This window comes from Rhinoraja longicauda, chromosome 9 (assembly GCF_053455715.1).
Source record: "Rhinoraja longicauda isolate Sanriku21f chromosome 9, sRhiLon1.1, whole genome shotgun sequence".
Lineage (NCBI taxonomy): Eukaryota > Metazoa > Chordata > Chondrichthyes > Rajiformes > Arhynchobatidae > Rhinoraja > Rhinoraja longicauda.
The window spans coordinates 4,260,756-4,277,494 of NC_135961.1; the positions used below are offsets into that span (position 1 = coordinate 4,260,756).

The 16,739-nt window shown below is 45.6% G+C and overlaps 1 protein-coding gene across 1 annotated transcript in view; it reads left to right on the top strand.

Annotated features, from left to right (window-relative positions):
• The window catches only part of LOC144596873 (NADPH oxidase 3-like), a 56,362-nt gene that overhangs the window by 6,587 nt on the left and 33,036 nt on the right, over window positions 1-16,739 (top strand). The window contains exons 3-6 of the mRNA XM_078405736.1: window positions 1,719-1,803; window positions 6,870-7,015; window positions 8,650-8,831; window positions 13,569-13,698. Coding sequence (XP_078261862.1) covers window positions 1,719-1,803; window positions 6,870-7,015; window positions 8,650-8,831; window positions 13,569-13,698 — 543 coding nt within the window. The remainder of the gene's footprint in view (window positions 1-1,718; window positions 1,804-6,869; window positions 7,016-8,649; window positions 8,832-13,568; window positions 13,699-16,739) is intronic.

Below are 16,739 nucleotides of genomic sequence, written 5' to 3' on the forward strand. Positions count from 1 at the left end.
TCGTTTGGGCAGCTTGCAGCCCAGCGGTATGAACATTGACTTCTCCAACTTTAGATAGTTCCTCTGTCCCTCTCTTCCCCTCCCCCTTCCCAGTTCTCCCTCTATCTTCCTGTCTCCACCTATATCCTTCCTTTGTCACGCCCCCCTGACATCAGTCTGAAGAAGGGTCTCGACCCGAAACGTCACCCATTCCTTCTCTCCTGAGATGCTGCCTGACCTGCTGAGTTACTCCAGAATTTTGTGAATAAATACATCCAAACAAGAAAATCACTCTCAGGATAAGAGTGAAGAAGGCTCTACAGTATATGTTTGTACTTTAGGGAAGCGAGCAATGCAAGCAGAAACTGCTGCCCACCATCTCTGGGCTTCCCTCTCTGTGCATTGCGAGCTGACTGATGTGTAGGAAAGAACTGCAGATGCTGGTTTAAATCGAAGATAGACACAAAATGCTGGAGTAACTCAGCGGGACAGGCAGCATCTCTGGAGAGAAGGAATGGGTGACGTCACCCATTCCTTCTCTCCAGAGATGCTGCCTGTCCCGCTGAGTTACTCCAGCATTTTGTGTCAATCTTCGAGAATTTACATGATCTGGTTAACGCAGCAGTGAGCCTTAAACTCAGAGATGTGGCGAGAAAAACAGCAGCTTGGAATAACCCAATGCTTAGATACGGTGTGACTGTAATGTTGTCATCCAGAGGCGAAGCAGTCTGACAATAATGTACTCCATACTTGAGATGACAAAATTCACTGGTGTCAAGAGGACAAATAACGCAGTTCGAATGTTTGCCCTTTAAATAGCACCATTTCCAGCGAATCAGAATAAAACTTGGATCTTCTCTGAATAAACGAGAACTGTCATTTTTCAAGCCAACTACGTCAAAAATCTCACTCCGTTCACAGTCTGCATTTTGCACTGCGATTGGGATTTTTTTAATTGGAAAAAATGAAAATCCCAACCTGATATCAGGAAGAAAAAGTTTCTGAAAGACACTTACACCCCAGAAATCTCTTACCTTGCCGGAGATGCGATTGTTTTCCGGATCGTATCTCCGGTCGCTCTGCGGCCTAACATCACGGAGCTGGAGGCCTTGCCTGGGACTGACTTTGAGCCTCACCGGGGGGCCGTGGACTTACCATCGGAGCCTGCGATCCCTTGCCTGGGATCGACGCTCCTGCGAACTTCACCATCGAGGAGCTCGCATTCTCGGGTTGAGACCGTGGTCGGGAAGCTCCAAAGCTGAACGAGGTTCGATAGCGCCGACCCGGGGTAGATTGCCCGGCGTGGGGGAGCTGAGATTCCCCCCCCCGATGCAGGAGCTTGATCGCCCCGACGAGGAAGGCCCACCGCCGGCTACGGGAGTTAAGATCGTCCCGTCAACGGAAGGCTCGAGGCCCCCGACCTCTGGAGGACAAAGAAGGGAAGAGATTGAACTTTTTTTCGCCTTCCATCACAGTGAGGAATGTGGAGGAGTCACTGTGGTGGATGTTCATGTTAAAATGTATTTTGTGTGTCCTGTTGCTTTTGACTGTGGCAAATGAAATTCCTCGTGTGTTGCAAAACATACTTGGCTAATAAAGTATGATTATGAATATGATTATGAAAAGTCCACAAGATTGCTATATCCCACGTTAAACCAATTTTGAATTTTCTCATCATCTTGAGCAACATATTGCAATTGACTAATCACTGTGTATTTTTATGTGGCTTCTGATTTCAGTGCTGTAGAAGCAATGTCCGAAGGCAACTGGATAGAAACATCAGATTTCATCAAATGATCGCCTACATGATAATCCTACAAACAGGTGAGGTACTGGGCAAATAATTTGCCTGTTGCTGTACTAAATTTGTGTTTTGATACTTAAGTACTTGGGATAAAAAGACAAAAAAGATAAAAAGTGTGTTGGTTTGGTTTGTATCTTGGAACCTGTTCTTATGGTCAATGTGTTTCACAGCTCACTGCTTTATATACAGGGCTTTCTCCATCGCTGCTCCCACCCTATGGAACTCACTACCCCAAACCGTTAGAGACTCCCCCACACTCACCACATTCAAAACATCGCTGAAGTCTCACCTGTTCAGTACTGCCTTCAACCACTGAAGGTCACCTCACCTACTGTCTCCTTTCTCTGTTCATTTATTTATTTACTTATTTATCTATTTATTAATTTCCCTATGTTCTCAAAATCTCTGTAAAGCGTCTTTGAGTATATGAAAAGCGCTATATAAATAAAATGTATTATTATTATTATTATTATTATATTCAATTGCTGTAAAACAATCACTTTTAGAAACATAGAAACATGGAAAATAGGTGCAGGAGGAGGCCATTTGGCCCTTCGAGCCAGCACCGCCATTCAATAGACAATAGGTGCAGGAGTATGCCATTCGGCCCTTCGAGCCAACAGCACCATTCAATGTAATCATGGCTGATCATTCTCAATCAGTACCCCGTTCCTGCCTTCTCCCCATACCCCCTGACTCCGCTATCCTTAAGAGCTCTATCTAGCTCTCTCTTGAAAGCATCCAGAGAATTGGCCTCCACTGCCTTCTGAGGCAGAGAATTCCACAGATTCACAACTCTCTGACTGAAAAAAAATCCTCATCTCCATTCTAAATGGCCTACCCCTTATTCTTAAACTGTGGCCCCTGGTTCTGGACTCCCCCAACATTGGGAACATGTTTCCTGCATGTTCACTGTGATCATGGCTGATCATCCACAATCAGTAACCCGTGCCTGCCTTCTCCCCATATCCCTTGATTCCGCTAGCCCCAAGAGCTCTATCTAACTCTCTTTTAAATTCATCCAGTGAATTGGCCTCCACTGCCCTCTGTGGCAGAGAATTCCACAAATTCATAACTCTCTGGGTGAAAAGGTTTTTTTCTCACCTCAGTTTTAAATGGCCTCCCCTTTATTCTTAAACTAAAGGGGAGGCCTTTATTTTGCTGCATTATATGTCATATTTCTGAATCTCATTTTAGTCATAGAGATATACAGTATGGAAACTGACTGGCTAAATTTCTCTATGTTGACCAAGAGGACATTCTGAGCTAGTCCCCTTTGCCTGTATTTGCCCCATATCTCAACCCTACCCGTGCAGATATTCTTACCCCCCCCCCCTCCTTTCTTCCTCCCCTTCCCTGAGCAATGACTGACCTTCCACTTTTCTCTCCCCTCCATCTATATTCCCCCCCAGGTGCACAATTTGCACCGCGTCAATCCTCTAGCCAAGTCTCTAATCCCTTTTCCTCACATGGTAGACACAAAATGCGGGAGTAACTCAGCGGGTCAGGCAACATCTCGGGAGAGAAGGAATGGCTGACGTTTCGGGTCAATAGACAATAGACAATAGGTGCAGGAGGAGGCCATTCGGCCCTTCGAGCCAGCACCGCCATTCAATGTGATCATGGCTGATCATTCTCAATCAGTACCCCGTTCCTGCCTTCTCCCCATACCCCCTGACTCCGCTATCCTTAAGAGCTCTATCTAGCTCTCTCTTGAAAGCATTCAGAGAATTGGCCTCCACTGCCTTCTGAGGCAGAGAATTCCACAGATTCACAACTCTCTGACTGAAAAAGTTTTTCCTCATCTCAGTTCTAAATGGCCTACCCCTTATTCTTAAACTGTGGCCCCTTGTTCTGGACTCCCCCAACATTGGGAACATGTTTCCTTCCTCTAACGTGTCCAACCCCTTAATAATCTTATACGTTTCGATAAGATCTCCTCTCATCCTTCTCAATTCCAGCGTATACAAGCCTAGTCGCTCCAGTCTTTCAACATATGACAGTCCCGCCATTCCGGGAATTAACCTAGTAAACCTACGCTGCACGCCATCAATAGCAAGAATATCCTTCCTCAAATTTGGAGACCAAAACTGCACACAGTACTCCAGGTGCGGTCTCACTAGGGCCCTGTACAACTGCAGAAGGACCTCTTTGCTCCTATACTCAACTCCTCTTGTTATGACATTATGGGAACGTGAAGAGGACTTACAATGGGTAGCAGCCGGGAGATCCAGTAAGTAGGCCTTTGTGGATTGGGGGCGCACTGTTTGGTGAGATGGTTACTGTGTCTATGCTTGGCCTATGATGTGACTGGAGGTGGGATCACGTTGGAGGTGATGGAAATGTGGGAGGATGATGTGTTGGATGCGTTGGATGCGTTGGCTGCTCGGGTGAAAAGTGAGGAGCTGGGGAACTCTATCCTTGTTCTTTCTGGGGGGGGTGGGGGGAAGGGAGAGCGAATGCAGAACTACAGGACACAGAGGAGACGCGGGTCAGGGGTCCATCTCTGACAGCAGAGGGGAAACCAAGCAAAGAGGACATCTCGGATGTCCTAGAATGGAAAGCCTCATCTTTAGATTTAGATTTAGAGATACAGCGCAGAAATAGGCCCTTCGGCCCACCGGGTTCGCGCCGCCCAACATTAACACTATCCTACACACACTAGGGACAATTTTTTACATTTGCCCAGCCAATTAACCTACATACCCGTACGTCTTTGGAGTGTGGGAGGAAACCGAAGATCTCGGAGAAAACCCACGCAGGTCACGGGGAGAACGTACAAACTCCGTACAGACGGCGCCCGTAGTCAGGATCGAACCTGAGTCTCCGGCGCTGCATTCACTGTAAGGCAGCAACTCTACCGCTGCGCCACCGTGCCGCCATCTTGGGATCAGAGGCAGCGGAGAAAAATGAGAAGAGAAGATTGCATCTTTGCAAGAGGCAAGGTGATAGGAGGTGTCTCCCAGACAACTGTGCGTGTCAGTAGGTTTTGTAGTTGACATCAGTCTAGCGTCTGTCTTCCGTGGTACTGACAGAAAGATCAAGAAAGGGGAGAGAGTTGTCAGAGATTGTCCAAGTGAATCTGAGGGCAGGGTGGACATTAGCGCCCGGAGTTAATGAAGTGAAAGAGTTCTGTAAAAGATGCAGGAAGCAGCCCTGATGCAGTTGTCGAAGTAGCCGAGAAAGTGCAGTTGCAACAAGGACTGACTGACGTAACTGACAAGAAGGCAGGTGTGGCTGGGGCCCACAGCAGTGCACCGGGCTACACCATTAGCGTGGAGGGAGGGAGACGAGTCAGAAGAGAAGTTGTTGAGGGAGAGGACAAGTTCTGCCAGGTGGAGGCGAGTGTTATTGGAGAGGAAATCGATTGGATCTCAGTCCAAGGGAGAACAGAAGGGCCTTGAGACCTTCCTGGTTCTATAGCTTGTTCTGAGACCAACTCCAGAAAGGAGATAGGACATCCTTCCAGTAGCTTCGTGACCGGAACTGCACACAGTTCTCCAAATGTGGTCTGAGCAATGGCTTGTGCAGCCGTATCATGATGCCCCAACAATTGTACTCAATGAAGGCAAGCAAAGGCTACCTCCTCTTCACCACCATGTCCACGTCAGATGCCACTTCCATGGAACCATGCACCAGTACTCTGAGATCTCTTCATTCTACAGCAGCCTGCAGAGCTCTACTTGATGGGCCGAACAGCCTAATTCTGCTCCTATCACTTACGACCTTCTGACCGCCACTCTCTGTTTAAAAAAAACTTGCCCTGCACATCTTTACATTTTGCCCCTCTCACTTAAAACCATGGCCCTCAGGTCTTTGAAAATTCCACCCGGGGGAGAAATGTTCTGACCATCTCTGCCTCTCATTGTATTTAGAGTTAATTAACTTCTTGATTTCCTGGTCATTGTCATCAACCCAGTCCTGATGTCGAGAAGCCAGGGTTCACTTCTCAAGAAGACACCAATCCTTTCCTCTGTTGCTCTTCCACATCATGGTGCACTCAACACCTGTTCTTTGAGCTGACGTTCTCTTGTCCATCATTTCACACTCAGGGCAAATCACTGCACAAACTGAAGTGTGTGTTTCTGAGATAGGACCACGTCTCTTCAAGATTACAATCTAATTGACGTTTAAAACTGAGGGGAGAAGCAACATTTTCACCCAGAGAGTTGTGAATTTGTGGAATTCTCTGCCACAGAGGGCAGTGGAGGCCAATTCACTGGATGGATTTAAGAGAGAGTTAGATAGAGCTCTAGGGGGCTAGTGGAATCAAGGAATATGGGGAGAAGTTGGGCACAGGTTACTGATTGTGGATGATCAACCATGATCACAATGAATGACGGTGATGGCTCGAAGGGCCGAATGGCCTCCTCCTGCACCTATTTTCTGTGTTTCTATGTTTCTAGTACAAGGCCAAGTGCAATAATTCTTTCTTAAAGGAAAACTAGCAAATTGGGATATATTAATAAATAACAAATTGTATCTTAAGTTTATAATTGTAAGAAAAAAACTGCCGATGCTGGTTAAAATCGAAGGTAGACACACAATGCCGGAGTAACTCAGCGGGTCAGGCAGCATCTCTGGAGAGAAGGAATGGGTGACGTTTCTTCAGACTGATGTCATGGGGGGGGTGAGACAATGATAGGATGTAGTCGGAGACAGGAAAACTAGTGGGAGAACTGGGAAGGGGGGGGGGATAGAGAGGGAAAGCAGGGACTATCTAAAGTGAGAGAAGTCAATGTTCATACCGCTGGGGTGTAAACTACCCAAGTGAAATATGTGATGCTGTTCCTCCAATTTGCACTGGGCCTCACTCTGACAATGGAGGAGGCCCAGGACAGAAAGGTCAGATTGGGAATGGGAGGGGGAGTTGAAGTGCTGAGCCACCGGGAGATCAGGTTGGTTAAGACGGAGTATCTTAAGTTCCTTCTTTTCAGAGGTTATTTTGCATCTGTAGCAAAGTCCCTGACTTTGCAATATAATATCTGAAATTACATTCCTTGTTTTTAAAACTTTAGACCATTGAACACGTCCATTTCAACAGTCAAAAATGTAATGAATGAAGTATTTGTTTCCCGACGTTTAGCTATTCATATAATTGCTCATCTGTTCAATATTGAGCAATACCATGAAGGCTTTTCACCTGCAGCCAAAGGCCTACTGACCAGACTTTCCAACATCGGGACAAACTCCAGTCAAAGTTACCTCAACCCCATCAGAACATATGACACGGTACGTTGGCTCCACATTCAACGAAAGTTGGGAAAGTTACAAATCACGACAACATTTAGCATTAATAATGTGCCCATTTTTCAAAGATATAGATTATCCATTTTGTGTACAACATCTGATTTCAATTCTAACCTTGCAATCATTTGAAAGTTATTATCGTTAATCATAACGATGGGCGCAGCGGTAGAGTTGCTGCCTTACAGCGAATGCAGCGCCGGAGACTCAGGTTCGATCCTGACTACGGGCACCGTCTGTACGGAGTTTGTACGTTCTCCCCGTGACCTGCGTGGGTTTTCTCCGAGATCTTCGGTTTCCTCCCACACTCCAAAGACGTACAGGTATGTAGGTTAATTGGCTGGGCAAATGTAAAAATTGTCCCTAGTGTGTGTAGGATAGTGTTAGTGAGCGGGGATCGCTGGGCGGCGCGGACTCGGTGTGCCGAAGGGCCTGTTTTTGCACTGTATCTATAAATCTAAAAAACTAAAATCTAAACATTAGCTAAGGTCGACACAAAATGCTGGAGTAACTCAGCGGGTCAGGCAGCATCTCGGGAGAGAAGGAATGGGTGACGTTTCGGGTCGAGACCCTTCTTCAGACTGAGGATCTGCCGTGCACATTTGAAACATTAGCTAGTATAAGAAAATAACTGCAGATGCTGGTACAAGTCGAAGGTATTTATTCACAAAATGCTGGAGTAACTCAGCGGGTCAGGCAGCATCTCAGGAGAGAAGGAATGGGTGATGTTTCGGGTCGAGACCCTTCTTCAACATTAGCTTGTTCTCTTGGCACAGATACTGCATAATCTACTGAGATTTTCCAGCATTTCCTGTTTTCTTTACTCGAGCTATTTGCAGTCTATTTTTTATTTTCAAGATCCATCACTGGATGGATTTAAGAGAGAGTTAGATAGAGCTCTAGGGGCTAGTGGAAACAAGGGGTACGGGGAGAAGGCAGGCACGGGGTATTGATTGGGCACGATCAGCCGTGATCACAATGAATGGCGGTGCTGGCTCGAAGTGCCGAATGGCCTCCTCCTGCACCTATTTTTCTATGTTTCTATACAGAATAAAATGATTAAATAGCAGAATAAACCTGAGAGCCTTTAAGCTAACTATTGATTCTGCCTCTTATGTTCTTACATTAGGTTTCATCAAATGGCATTCTAGAATTTCAGATATATTTTTTCATAAAGTATTTCCCATGAAAAAGAGAAAAGATGTTATCTATAAGGACTGGACAAGCTAGATGCAGGAAAAATGTTCCCAATGTTGGGGGAAGTCCAGAACCAGGGGGCCACAGTCTAAGAATAAAGGGGGAGGCCATTTAAAGCTGAGGTGAGAAGGAACTTTTTCACCCAGAGAGTTGTGAATTTGTGGAATTCTCTGCCACAGAGGGCAGTGGAGGCCAATTCACTGGATGGATTTAAGAGAGAGCTAGATAGAGCTTTAGGGGCTAGCGGAATCAAGGGATACGGGGAGAAGGCAGGCACGGGTTACTGATTGTGGATGATCAGCCATGATCACAATGAATGGCGGTGCTGGCTCGAAGGGCCGAATGGCCTCCTCCTGCACCTATTTTCTATGTTTCTGTGTTTCTATATATAATTGGTGATTTTGTTCATGATATATTTCTAGAATCCAACAAAAGAACTGTTAAGTAGCACAGCAGGAGTGACTGGCATCATTATTACTGTGACTCTTGTGCTGATGGTGACCTCCTCTACACAGATTATTATGAAGTCATTTTATGAAGTATTTTGGTTCGCTCATCATCTCTTCATTATCTTCTTTATTGGTCTCATCATTCATGGTTCCGGGTAAATACATGTTCTACTTGCTTAAATATAGATCAAGATAATATGTGAATTGTTTACTACTTTATAGGTAATAATGGTGGCTAATAGCGTTAGTTGCTGCCTTACAGCGCTTGCAGCACCGGAGACCCGGGTTCCATCCCGACTACGGGCGCCGTCTGTACGGAGATTGTACGTTCTCCCCGTGACCTGCGTGGGTTTTCTCCGAGATCTTCGGTTTCCTCCCACACTCCAAAGACGTACAGGTTTGTAGGTCAATTGGCTTGGTAAACGTAAAACTTGGTAAACGTAAAAATTGTCCCTAGTGTGTGTAGGATAGTGTTAGTGTGCGGGGATCGCTGGGCGGCGCGGACCCGGTGGGCCGAAGGGCCTGTTTCCGCGCTGTATCTCTAAACGAAATAATGTGGGATACGTTTGCAATTTTAAATAAATCTTTATCATAGTGGCAAACATTCATAAAGGTATGAAGAAGGGTCTTGACCCGAAACGTCACCCATTCCTTCTCTCCAGAGGTGCTGCCTGACCCGCTGAGTTACTCCAGCATTTTATGTCTATCTTTTTAGTTATCATACAATGGGTTAATGTAAATAAAGTATCAATGCATAAAAGTTTAATACATAAAAGCTCTTTAGGTTATTCATTGCAGTGTGAATGTTGTTTTGATGAATGCATCTTTAACAACAATGTATGCTGCAATGTAATTTCTTGACCACTGAACTGTGGCTAGGACCAGCGAGAGCAGGAAAGGGCTTGCACTTTAGTTTAGTTTAGAGATACAGCGCGGAAACAGGCCCTTCGGCCCACCGGGTCCGCGCCGACCAGGGATCCCCGCACATTAACACTATCCTACACACACTAGGGACAATTTTTACATTTACCAAGCCAATTAACCTACAAACCTGTACATCTTTGGAGTGTGGGAGGAAACCAAAGATAGACAATAGACAATAGGTGCAGGAGGAGGCCATTCGGCCCTTCGAGCCAGCACTGCCATTCAATGTGATCATGAATTCCACAGATTCACAACTCTCTGACTGAAAAAGTTTTTCCTCATCTCAGTTCTAAATGGCCTACCCCTTATTCTTAAACTGTGGCCCCTGGTTCTGGACTTCCCCCAACATTGGGAACATGTTTCCTGCCTCTAATGTGTCCAACCCCTTAATAATCTTGTATAAGAAGATAACTGCAGATGCTGGTACAAATCGAAGGTATTTATTCACAAAATGCTGGAGTAACTCAGCAGGTCAGGCAGCATAATCTTGTACGTTTCGATAAGATCCCCTCTCATCCTTCTAAATTCCAGTGTATACAAGCCTAGTCGCTCCAGTCTTTCAACATATGACAGTCCCGCCTTTCCGGGAATTAACCTAGTAAACCTACGCTGCTCGCCCTCAATAGCAAGAATATCCTTCCTCAAATTTGGAGACCAAAACTGCACACAGTACTCCAGGTGATCTCGGAGAAAACCCACGCAGGGCACAGGTCAAGTCAAGTCAAGTCAAGTCAATTTTATTTGTATAGCACATTTAAAAACAACCCACGTTGACCAAAGTGCTGTACATCTGTTTAGGTACTAAGGAAAAAATGAAACATACAGTAGCACACAAACAGTTCACAGCGCCTCCTCAATGAGCCTCAAACGCTAGGGAGTAGAAATAGGTTTTGAGCCTGGACTTAAAGGAGTCGATGGAGGGGGCAGTTCTGATGGGGAGAGGGATGCTGTTCCACAGTCTAGGAGCTACAACCGCAAAAGCGCGGTCACCCCTGAGCTTAAGCCTAGACCGCGGGATAGTGAGTAGCCCCAAGTCGGCCGACCTGAGGGATCTGGAGTTAGAGAGGTGGGTTAGAAGATTTTTGATGTAGGGGGGGGAGTGTCCATTTAGGGCTTTATACGTGAATAGGAGGAGCTTGAAGTTGATTCTGTACCGTACAGGGAGCCAGTGGAGAGAGGCCAGAATCGGGGTGATGTGGTCCCTTTTACGGGTACCCGTCAGGAGTCTCGCTGCGGCGTTTTGGACCAGTTGCAGGCGGGACAGGGATGATTGGCTGATCCCAGTGTATAGGGAGCTGCAGTAGTCTAGGCGGGAGGAAATGAAAGCGTGAATGATTTTTTCAGTGTCGTCGAATTGGAGGAAAGGTTTGATTTCAGCTTTTGGATTTTTCCAATACAGGTTAATTATTGAGGTTAGGCCAGGCAGAATATTGAATTGCAATGATGGAGAATTGCTTATCAGACAGCTGAAAGTAAGAATAAACAGTTTGTCCTTGGGTTGGCAGGTTGCGACCAGTGGGGTGTTACTGGATTTCAGTGCTTAGGCCCCAGGTTTTCACAAAGTGGCTGTCAGTACCAGATATAATTTCCAGTTTTGCTGATGATTTTTGAACTAGGTGGATTAGTGAGCACAGAAGTAAATGTAAAGTCGTTTCAAGGGAATATGGACAAGCTCAGTGGAAGGAAGATGGAATATATATGAAAACATATGGCTTGCACCTAACTGAATAGCAGAGCATTTATCTAATCCTAAGTGATTCAGTGGTATTGATGTTCAAAGGTTCCTTGGTGTGCACGAACATGTCAGTGAAGATCAAAAAAAGATAGTTTAGTCTAGTTTAGAGATACAGCGCGGAAACAGGCCCTTCTGCCCACCGGGTCCGTGCTGACCAGCGATCCCCGCACATTAACACTATCCTGTACGATTTTTAAATTTACCAAGCCAATTAACCTACAAACCTGTACGTCTTTGGAGTGTGGGAGGAAACTGAAGATCTCGGAGAAAACCCACGCAGGTCACAGGGAGAACGTACAAACTCCGTACAGACAGCGCCCATAGTCGGGATGGAACCCGGGTCTCCGGCGCTGCATTCGCTGTAAGGCAGCAACTCTACCGCTGCGCCACCGTGACCGCCCTAATAGTGTTGGAGTCAGGCAGGCAACTCTGGAGAACATGGATAGGTTTCAGGTAGGGACCTTCGCTGAAGGCCAACTTGTACCAACTAGGAAGGCAAGTGTTAAGATGGCTTTGTTTACAAGATAACTTAAATAGGAAGTAATAGGATTTTTTATTGCATTGGGCCTGAGTGAGGTGCTGCAAGTGTGTACAGTTTTAATCTCCTTATCTACGAAAGGGCGGCACGGTGGCACAGCGGTAGAGTTGCTGCCTTACAGCGAATGCAGCGCCGGAGACTCAGGTTCGATCCTGACTACGGGCGCCGTCTGTATGCAGTTTGTACGTTCTCCCCGTGACCTGCGTGGGTTTTCTCCGAGATCTTCGGTTTCCTCCCACACTCCAAAGACGTACAGGTATAGGTTAATTGGCTGGGCAAATGTAAAAAAAAAATGTCCCTAATGGGTGTAGGATAGTGCGGGGATCGCTGGGCGGCGCGGACCCGGTGGGCAGAAGGGCCTGTTTCCGTGCTGTATCTCTAAATCTAAAATCTAAAATGTGTGTACTTTCCAAAGAGGGCGGGCAGTGAAGATTCAAGTTGAAAGGATGGCAGGTTTGCTGCATGACTAGAGATCGAGTAGACTGGGAATCTATTCTCCAGAGTTTAGATGAGAGATAATCTCATTACCAAGATACAAAATTCTTTAAGAGATTAATAGACAAAATGGAAGTCAGATGTTTCCCTCGGCTGAGGAACCAGGGAGCAAATAACACAGTTTCAAAAATAGGGTTGAATGATTTAGAATTAAGGCAAGGTGAAGTTTGTTTTAGACAGTGGTGAATCTTTGAAATTCTCTATCCCCGAGAGTTATGGAGACTCAGTCACTGTCTACAGAGATCAATGTATTTCTAGACATTAAGGTGAATATGGGGATGGGGACAGAAAATGGTGACGCCATAATCTAAATGAATGGCCGAACTGGCGCAGATCTGGATGGCCTACTTCTGCTTCCATTTATTGTCTTCTTGTTCATGAATCTTTTTGCTATCAACAGGCAAAAGAGATTATACTAATATATTATTATTTCGCTTGGGCAGCTTGCAGCCCAGCGGTATGAACATTGATTTCTCCAACTTTAGATAGTTCCTCTGTCCCTCTCTTCCCCTCCCCCTTCCCAGATCTCCCTCTATCTTCCTACCTCCACCTATATTCTTCCTTTGTCCCGCCCCCCTGACATCAGTCTGAGGAAGGGTCTCGACCCGAAACGTCACCCATTCCTTCTCTCCTGAGATGCTGCCTGACCTGCTGAGTTACTCCAGCATTTTGTGAAATAAATAACTTTGATTTGTACCGGCATCTGCAGTTATTTTCTTACACTATTATACTGGGAGTGAGATTACAGTTTATGCATTTTCTTCACATAAATAATTGCATCACGTGCATTGAAAATGATTAACCTAACTTTCTGCTGAATATATTTTATGTCAATGATAGTTATTCTTAAGTTATTAGTGGTTAAAGTAATATTGGAAATGTAAGAAGTTATAGGTTCAAGGTGAAGGGGAAAAGACTTAACGGGAATCAGAGGAGGTAGTTGAGGCTGGGACTATCCCAACGTTTAAGAAACTGTTGGGCAGGTACATGGATAGGCAGATTCGGAGCAATATGGACCAAGTGCAGGCAGGTGGGACTAGTGTAGCTGGGACATGTTGGCCGGTGTGGGCAGGTTAGGCCGAAGGGCCTGTTGCCACACTGTATGATTCTATGACTCATGGATCAGCATTTCAAAACATGGTAATCAAGTCTGAATTGTAAATTAATTACAAACACTGAAATAAATAATCCCGTTTATAGGCGTATCGTTCGAGGGCAAACGTCTCAGAGTCTTCAGAAACACAATGTTACATACTGCAGGGATCACCATGAGGAATGGGGAGATATCCCAGAATGCCCTTTCCCTGAATTCTCTGGAAATGAACCAGCGGTAAGTTTGTATCTTTAAGCAATGATGAACTAAACATCAATGTGATATATCATATGTTGGCAATGGAGCTGTGAGAAGCTCCTTTGTTAAAAACACCATGTGCATGTCTTATGCTGCCAATTTGCCCCATCAACTTCGAGAACGCCACGGTGGTACAGCGGTAGAGTTGCTGCCTTACAGCACTTGCAGCACCGGAGACCCGGGTTCCATCCCGACCACGGGCGCTGTCTGTACGGAGTTTGTACGTTCACCCAATGAGCTGCGTGGGTTTTCTCCGAGATCTTCGGTTTCCTCCCGCACTCCAAAGACGTACAGGTTTGTAGGTTAATTGGCTTGGTGTATGTGTAAATTGTCCCTAGTGGGTGTAGGATAGTGTTGATGTGCGGGGATCGCTGGCCCATGCGGATTCGGTGGGCGGAAGGGCCTGTTTCCACACTGTATCTCTAAACTAAACTAAACTAAACCTAGGGCATGGAAAATCGGCCTTGGAATGTTGGCTTGTTCTGCGCTCCCTTGACTGACGTTCATGAATCAATGAATCAAGTAGGATTTTACAACAATCCATGTAGGAAGGAACTGCAGATGCTGGTTTAAACCGAAGATAGACAAACCGAAGATAAACAGATAGGTCTGAAGAAGGGTCTCGACCTGAAACATCACCTTTTCCTTTTCTCCAGAGATGCTGCCTGCCCCGCTGAGTTAATCCAGCTTTTTGTGGCTACCTTTTACAACAATCCATTGGATTGTCCAAGTGATCACAAATGATCAGATTTATTCTTAACTCAAAATACAAATTGATGATATCTCAACTCATAACTTCCAGATTACTAGATAAATACCCGTAACTTATTTTATTGAGATGAATTCGGAAGATTACAGGCAGTATAGCAAACGGTTAGGAAGGTAAATGGATATTAGCCTTTATTACAAAAAGGGTTGGAGTTTAGAAAAGAGACGCACAAACTGCTGGAGTAACTCATCGGGACTGGCAGCATCTCTGGATAGGAGGAATGGGTAACGTTTTGGGTTGAGACCCTTCCTTCAGACTTAGAAATATTGTTTAGTTTAGAAATATTGTTGTGTTATAGTAAGTACTGGCAAAACCAGAAATACTGTGCACAATTTGGTCACTTTATTGACAGAAAGATATGCTGGCATTGGGGGCAATCCAAATGAGGTACACTGTGCTAATTCGTGCGGTGAGAGCAGTTGACTATCATGAGCACCTTAAGAAATTAGATCCATATACACCTTGGAGTTAAGAAGAATAAAGTTTATCACATAGATAGATTCTTGATTGCTATAGGTGTCAGAGGTTATAGGGAGAAGGCAAGAGAATGGGGTTAGGAGGGCGTGCAGCGTAGGTTCACTAGGTTAATTCCCGGAATGGCGGGACTGTCATATGTTGAAAGACTGGAGCGACTAGGCTTGTGTACACTGGAATTTGGAAGGATGAGAGGAGATCTTATCGAAACGTATACGATTATTAAGGGGTTGGACACGTTAGAGGCAGGAAACATCTTCCCAATGTTGGGGGAGTCCAGAACAAGGGGCCACAGTTTAAGAATAAGGGGTAGGCCACTTAGAACTGAGATGAGGAAAAACTTTTTCAGTCAGAGAGTTGTGAATCTGTGGAATTCTCTGCCTCAGAAGGCAGTGGAGGCTAATTCTCTGAATGCATTCAAGAGAGAGCTAGATAGAGCTCTTAAGGATAGCGGAGTCAGGGGGTATGGGGAGAAGGCAGGAACGGGGTACTGATTGAGAATGATCAGCCATGATCACATTGAATGGCGGTGCTGGCTCGAAGGGCCGAATGGTGTGGGAGGAAACCGAAGATCTCGGAGAAAACCCACGCAGGTCACGGGGAGAACGTACAAACTCCTTACAGTGCAGCACCCGTAGTCAGGATCGAACCTGAGTCTCCGGCGCTGCATTCGCTGTAAAGCAGCAACTCTACCGCTGCGCTACCGTGCCGCCCATACATCTTCACTTGGTACCAACTCTTCAAAGAGGATTTTGTTGCTAATCAACGTAGTGGTGCACTGTATGAAAGTAAATAGTATTCAATTTCTTCATGATTAAACTGATTAACACATAAACTAAAAAAACCCAGTTTTTAGCTTATTTTCGTAAAAATAAATTCCAGATACGTTATGCCGGATAAATGAGAGTAACTGCGGCTAACGTTTTTGAAAGATCGGAAAATTGAGGACTGTGATAAATTAGCACAGAAATGGGGATGAGGCCTGGGATAAATCAGCCATAATCACATTGAATGGCTGGGACAGGTAACTTTAGTCCGACTGGACTACTCCAGTCCGACTGGACTAATTTAATTTAGTTTAGTTTAGTTTAGAGATGCAGCGCAGAAACAGGCCTTCGGCCTACTGAGTCCGCGCCGCCCAGCGATCCCCGCACACTAACACTATCCTACACAAACTTGGGACAATTTACATTTACACCAAGCAGCTTGCAGCCCAGCGGTATGAACATTGACTTCTCCAACTTTAGATAGTTCCTCTGTCCCTCTCTTCTCCTCCCCCTTCCCAGTTCTCCCTCTATCTTCCTGTCTCCACCTATACCCTTCCTTTGTCCCGCCCCCCTGACATCAGTCTGAAGAAGGGTCTCGACCCGAAAAAAAACGTCACCCATTCCTTCTCTCCTGAGATGCTGCCTGACATGCTGAGTTACTCCAGCATTTTGTGAATAATTACCTTCGATTTTGTACCAGTATCTGCAATTATTTTTTTACACCAAGCCAATTAACCTACAAACCTGTACGTCTTTGGAGTGTGGGAGGAAACTGAAGATCTCGGAGAAAACCCACGCAGGTCACGGGGAGAACGTACAAACTCCGTACAGACAGCACCCGTAGTCGGGATGGAACCCGGGTCTCCGGCACTGCATTCGCTGTAAGGCAGCAACTCTACCGCTGCGCAACCGTGGCCGACCAAACCTTATCTAATATAAAGCTTATGTCTCATCGTTGCCCTCACTAAATGTTTTGAGTCTTTGGATGAAAACCTCACGAGCAAGTCTGT